Consider the following 7,240-nt stretch of genomic DNA (forward strand, 5'->3'; position numbering starts at 1 on the left):
CACCAGCCATGAGCCAGGCTTCTGGCTGAGCAGCGCTCCCCCTGTGGTAGCGCACTGACCACCAGGGGCAGCTCCTGCATTGAGTGTCTGCCTGCTGGTGGTCAGTGGGCGTCATAGTGACCGGTTGTTCTGCCATTCGGTCGATTTGCATATTAGCCTTTTTATTATATAGGAATAGGATTAGCTCAGTTTCATAGGTCAAACTACAAATGAGGCCAAAGGAGTTAATTTTAATCTCTGCTTTGTTCTTTTCCCTGTTCTGTTGCACAATTAATAGTAAAATATGCTTGTGCTGTGTCACAAAACATGGATCAATACAGATCTGTTAAGGAGGACTGGGAAAACTTCTCAACCTACTTTCCTCCTATGTCGGTCAATGTCACTGACTTCAGTTATAAAGAACATTTTTAATAATATTTTTATTTATTTGAGAGGAAGGGAGAAACATCTCATCTGCTGCCTCCTGCATTACCCCCATAACCCAGACATGTGCACTGACTGGGAATTGAACCAGTGACCTCTTGGTTCATGGGCTGACACTCAACCACTGAGCCATACCAGCATTTTGTCTTTAGAGTGCCTAACATAGAGTAGATATAAGCTCACCGGCCTGACTGACTTCATTTTGGTATGGACTAAACCAGTGATGGCGAACCTATGACACGCATGTCAGAGGTGACACGCGAACTCATTTTTTGGTTGATTTTTCTTTGTTAAATGGCATTTAAATATATAAAATAAACATCAAAAATATAAGTCTTTGTTTTACTATGGTTGCAAATATCAAAAAATTTCTATATGTGACACGGCACCAGAGTTAAGTTAGGGTTTTTCAAAATGCTGACACGCCGAGCTCAAAAGGTTTGCCATCACTGGACTAAACACTGGTAATCATATATCAATTAATTAATAGGTTTGTAGGTGTGAGCTTGACTTGGATCTTGATTTAAAAGACAACTACAGCCAACCTTATAAATTAAGATGTCTTAGACTGGTTTTTAAAAACTACAACATTTAGGGAATAGAAAAATGTAAAAAGATCATAATCCCATTATTCAGGATCAAAAACCTTTATATAATTAGAATTGAAAACAACTTAAATCTCCATCAACGGAGGATTTATTTAACATTCCAGTGAAATAATGCAACATTAAAGAAAGGCATAGGCTCATGTGTGCCATGGAATGATGTTGAAGATACATGATCTGTAAAAACTAAAGGGCTTCTAGAAAAAAAAAAATTATTCTACACTCCACTCTAAAACCCACCTAACCACCCCTAGAAAGAGAAAGAATTCTAGTTAATACTTGTTAAAATTATTACCAAGTGCCATAACATAGTTTTAAATGTTCCACATGCATTATCTCACTTCTCATAACAAAACTATGAGATAAGAAATACTATTCCTATGATAGGACTCAAACCGTTTGTAGTCAAAGTCTATAGTCTTTTTTTAAAAATATATATACTTTTTTATTGATTTCAGAGAGGAAGGGAGAGGGGGAGAGAGATAGAAACATCAATGAGAGAGAATTATTAATCGGCCACCTCCCGCATCCCCCCCCCACCCCCACTGCCCACAACCCAGGCATGTGCCCTTGACCAGAATCAAACCCAGGACCCTTCAGCCTGCAGCGGCTAGCCCGCAGCCAACTCCTCGGACCGCTGAGTCAAAGTCCATAGTCTTAACTACTCACCATAGTATATTGCCTGCTCTCAATATACGTAATAGAAAAAAGCCAATTTGCAGAATGGTATGTATAATGCGATCTCATTTTTATAAAAATAATTTTCTTTATAAATGTGTGTGTATAGAAAAATCTGGAGAGTATATGCCAAATCTAACTCTAGCAGTGGAAGTACAGGAATCTTCTTCCTGATTTATATGTTTTTATTTTACTTTTATAATTAGACAAAAATTAAAATTGAATTTTAAAACAAAATTGGGGACAAATTATAAGTACATATTTAATCCTGATAAACTCAGTTTTTAAATATAAGTTTTTAAACAAAAAAATTCTTCTCCTTAGTGTCTTTTGGGATGGTAAACCCACATATGTATTACTTAAACAAAGTTATGTCATCTCTGTTTTTGGACACTTCTGTGCCTGGTGATGAAAGGACCAACTTTAAGTCTATTTGCAGCATCCCTGATTTTTGGAAGGTAAGGTAGCATGTGACTGTGGATAAAGTAGCTTTAGTTATTGCATAAACGTTTGGCACATGTAGTAGGCACTTGTTCCTACTAACTTTGGCACATGTAGTAGGCACTTGATACAGTGCATATTTGGTGAAGGAATGAATATAATTTCTTTATATTAGAGTCAACCAACCAGTGAGTGTTTATTGAAGAGCTATGTTCTCAGTGTGTGCTTATTTTTAAAAAAAATAAATTAATAAATATTGTCCTAGCCAGTTTGGCTCAGTGGATAGAGTGTCGACCCACAGACTGAAGGGTCCTGGGTTCAATTCCCAGTAAAGGGCATGTACTTGGATTGCAGGCTTGATCTCCAGCCCTGGTGGGGACATGTGTGGGAGGCAACCGATCGATGTATATCTCTCACACTGATGTTTCTCTCTCTGTCTCTCCCTCTCCCTTCCATTCTCTCTAAAAATCAATGGAAAAATATCCTCAAGTGAGGATTAACAAAAAATTAAAATTTTATTTTATTTTATTTAAAATAAAATTAATCTTATTTATAGCATTTGGAAAATAGAAAACTTGCTTCTTATGTGGTAGGATCCAAAGTCAGTCTATAATTGTGTATAGTGAAAATTACTCTTTAATTGCCCATAAAGTGAAACATATGTTATGTGGGTATACTATACAACCCTATACTGTGTGAGTGTTACAGTAATGTACAGTATATAATAAAGAGTATATATACAAAATACAATTTTATAGTGTTTTTAATTGCAAAAGAGAATAATTCCTTCAACATTGAAACAGACTTTTTTCATTACACTTAGCAAGATGCTTACATTATGAGGAAAGAACAACTAAGAAAACAGTAGTTTCAGGTATCCCATGTCACAACCATTGGAGCTGGAAGAGGTAGGAAAGGCTTTCAAGAGGTGACTATTCAGTTGAGTTTTAGAGGATTAGTAACAGAAGGGCATTCTAGGAAGAATTAAGCAATATGTTCTATAAGTAATTCTACATATGGGGCTATATTTGACATTATAGGCATACTAGAGGCCCGGGGCACAAAATTCGTGCACTCAGAGAGGTACCTCAGCCCAGCCTGTGCTCTCTCCCAATCCGGGAGCCCTCAGGGGATGTCTGACTGCTGGCTCACCAGCCATGAGCCCGGCTTCTGGCTGAGTGGTGCTCCCCCTGTGGGAGTGCACTGACCACCAGAGGGCAGCTCCTATGTTGAGCATCTGCCCCCTGGTGGTCAGTGTGCATCATAGCGACTGGTCATTCGGCCATTCGGTCTATTTGCATATTAGCCTTTTATTATATAGGATAGAAGATGAGATAGAAAAGGCCAAACTATGAATTAGGTCAAATAATGAAAGCCATGCTAAGAATTTGGAACTTATCAAGGAGACAAGGTCATCGTTATCATTAATATTAATGTTGACTTGGTCAATAATTTTCATACTCATCCTCAAAATCACTGATTTTTATATTCTTATGGATAACATTATGAATGTAGAGTCTGTTATTCAGTTGACATGAAAATATTTTTCCCATAACATTTATTTTTCCATGTGAAGTTTATGGAAGGACCCCTTTTGGAAGGTCTATACTGGGACTCATGGTACAGTAATAGCCAGTTGTATAATTCAAAGAACAGCAGTCGCATCTACTCTGAGAACATACTCTTAGGAGTCCCCAGAGTCCGTCAACTAAAAGTCCGAAACAACACATGCAAGGTCTATTCATCCCTTCAGTTTCTGATGAGCGATTGTTATGCCAAATACACTTCTGAAAATGAAGACGTATCTGATTTTGGCCTTAAAGTTGATACTGAGTAAGTAGCATAAAATTACATGTAACATTTTCTAGCAGCTTACCATTGTATCTATAAACAATTGTGAAAATACGTGTATTTTCCAAATAATACCAACAGGGGTCTTATTCCAATAATAGTATCAAAGGACGACTCAGCAATGCAGTGTCTAAAAAAAGAAAGAAAGAGTTGAACCTGTTATTTTTTTTTTGTCTACCAAATGATATATGAAGTGCTAACTCATTGGACACAAGGCAAAGTGTCCATTTTTGCTCTTATAAGACTCAATTAGCTCTTCTGGCTCTGGCCAGACTCACTTCAAACACATCCCAAACGCTTCTTGGGATCCCTAAGGAGTATCCTAGGTGTCTTGGGCAACTTTCCTTCTTTCTCACTGAAGCTTACTTCAATGATGTCTATTGTTGCTAACATTAAAAAGGGGGCAGTTATGCTCTACAGGCACTGCATCTGATGATGCCTGCCAAAGTTGTTATGACCATTGTTCTTCAAAATGACTGAGGCTACTGCTGGTGTACACTCCTGTCTCTGTATGTATGTGTGTGTGTGTGTGTGTGTGTGTGTGTGTGTGTGTGTATTGCAGCTTTATTTATGATTGTTCCAAATTGGAAACAACCAAGATTTACTTTAATAGGTGAATAAATTCTGGTCAAGGGCACGCACCTTGGTTGCAGGCTCCTCCCCCTCCCTGGTCCTGTTTTCTCTGTCCCTCTCTCTTCCACTCTCTCTAAAAATCAATGGACAAATATCCTCAGGAGAGGATTAAAAAAAACACAAAACCAAAACCACTGACACTACCTCCCTTTAGCACAGAAACTGCTGGCATCATTGTTTTTAGGGTCCTGTGAAAATTTTAGGGGGCAGATAATCTTTTTTATGGAATTTTCATTAAATATGAGTATTTTTTTCTTAGTGGTGTCATTTTTATCCCCCTATAAACAAGCATAGTATCATTAATAGAAATACAATTTAAGCAGTACATCTTTGGATAATCGTTCCAATCTGTTTTGGGTAGATAGAATGACTAAAATGAGGAATCAAGGCTTTATTTTTTTTATATACATTATAATTAAGTTAAAAGAAAAAATGGAAACGAAATTTAGTTACACACATTTTACTTTGATTTATGTAATTTCATTAAAATAACATACCTATATAACAATATTTACATTATGACAAAGGTCCTATGTACTGAGTATTTTATAAATGGTATATGACCTTTAGAAGACAGACAATGAAGCACCTTTTTTTTCCCATGCTGAGACAGATATTTCTGAATCTAAACCTTTGGTATTCTTGTTCTAGTCAAAGACTTAAGATCTAATAAAACAACAGAGACAGTATGTTAAAGAACAAAGTCAGTCATTATTTTCTAGTTTTTAAGCTCCCTGAGGCAAAATAGATTAAAATTTTTTTTTCTTATAGGTAGTCCAGTGTCTTGTTCACAATAAGCATTAAAAAATGAAAACACACTATTGCTGTGTAAAGCTAGGGGTCTAGAGGCAGCATGCAGCTGCACAGATAGTAACTGTGGGTACAGAGACTGATGCTGCTTTATGGGAAGAATTTGTATTTACCAGCTGGTGTCTGGCTGCCTGTCTGTATATGGACATTGCTGTGAAGAATTGTCTTGTCTGCTGGCTATATGGCCACTGGCTACTGCAATAAAGACTCATTCTTATACACACACAAAATGAAAGCATATTAAATATTCTTTTAACTTCATTCTTAACTCATTGTTTTGCTTCAAAATTACTACAATACTTACGAACTTAGTACTATTTTTTTAACAACTACTTTTGAACCAAAGTTTACTGAAATTCTTAGAATGCTTCTCATTCAGGTCCTTCTCATCTCTCCACTGTTCTTTTTATATCTAACAGATGGAAGTATTCTACTCCTAATAGCAACTCCCCTTGGCACTGGGGATTTGTTGGTGTTTACGGAAATGGGGGATATATTTTCACTTTATCAAAATCAAAATCTGAAACCAAAAACAAGTTCATTAAACTTCAACAGAACAACTGGATCACAAGAGGGACTCGAGTTATTTTTATTGATTTTACGTTATACAATGCTAATGTAAACCTGTTTTGCATCATCAGGTGAGTGACTCAAAACCTATTTGTTAAGAAATTTAAAAAGCATCCAGAGCCCTGGCCAGATGGCTCAGTTGTTTGGAGCCATGGTCCCATATACCAGAAGGTTGCAGGTTTGATTCCCAGTCAGCATGTACAGGAGGCAATCAATCAATGTATCTCTCTAAAAAAATAAAATAAAATAAAATAAAATAAAATAAAATAAAATAAATGAAAAGCATCCAGAACTCTTATTAGGGTTTCCAGTTTTTGCATGTCTGTACTGAGATTAAAATTATAAGCTTAAAATATAATGTCATTCTGCTAATAATGAAAAAGAAGGTAAAGTAACATCATATTATTTCATTATTTGAGAATATATTCAAGAACTTGGAGAATTACATACAATATGTTGGTTTTATATTACTAAAGGATATGTAATTTTATTGTCATCCTACAATTGCAGAGGTCTAACATTTAGTCTTGATGATTTCTTCTTCTATTCCAGTCATTCAAATCTGTTGATTTCCTTTCAGAATGAGCTTCCTTATGAAGCTATAAATTTTTCTCAAGAATGAGCAATTTTTATTTTAAACAATATATAACAGCACTCTGCATCCTAGAAATGATTAGAGTTTGTGGTGATTTGCAAAAATTGTCCCAAATCTTCACATCTTTGCTATGTAACTTTGCAAGTGCCCTCCCACCCAGAGCAGGGTGCACTGCCCCAGCCCTTGATGCTTAGACTCAGTCATGGACTGTACAACCACAACACCCAGGGACCAGCTGCGAACCCAGGAACACCGGATCTCAAGCAGGGCGAATACGCGGACTCGGATGAGCTATAGACTCAATCATGTGATTTGTTTTGATCAATGGAATATTAGCAGATATGTTACAAGCAGGAGCTTGAAATGAGTTTGTACACTAAAACTTGCTCTCTTGCCTGGCTGGGTAGGTCAGTTGGTTAGAGCCGTGGTTGGCAAACCGTGGCTCGCGAGCCACATGCGGCTCTTTGGCCCCTTCAGTGTGGCTCTTCCACAAAATACCATGTGTGGGCGCGCACATACAGTGTGATTGAAACTTCGTGGCCCATGCGCAGAAGTCGGTATTTTGTGGAAGAGCCGGTATTTTGTGGAAAAGCCACACTGAAGGGGCCAAAGAGCCGCATGTGGCTCGCGAGCC

At 37.2% G+C, this 7,240-nt stretch overlaps 1 protein-coding gene across 1 annotated transcript in view; it reads left to right on the forward strand.

Moving 5' to 3' along the window:
* Positions 1–2,008: 2,008 nt before the first annotated feature.
* The window catches only part of PKD2L2 (polycystic kidney disease 2-like 2), a gene marked incomplete at its 5' end in the record, with an annotated part of 29,573 nt that continues 24,341 nt past the window's right edge, over positions 2,009–7,240 (forward strand). Inside the window, 3 exons of the mRNA XM_014528999.1 lie at positions 2,009–2,164; positions 3,724–3,980; positions 5,861–6,082. Of these exons, the coding sequence (XP_014384485.1) occupies positions 2,009–2,164; positions 3,724–3,980; positions 5,861–6,082 (635 nt within the window). The remainder of the gene's footprint in view (positions 2,165–3,723; positions 3,981–5,860; positions 6,083–7,240) is intronic.

Source organism: Myotis brandtii, unplaced genomic scaffold, assembly GCF_000412655.1.
Source record: "Myotis brandtii unplaced genomic scaffold, ASM41265v1 scaffold668, whole genome shotgun sequence".
Lineage (NCBI taxonomy): Eukaryota > Metazoa > Chordata > Mammalia > Chiroptera > Vespertilionidae > Myotis > Myotis brandtii.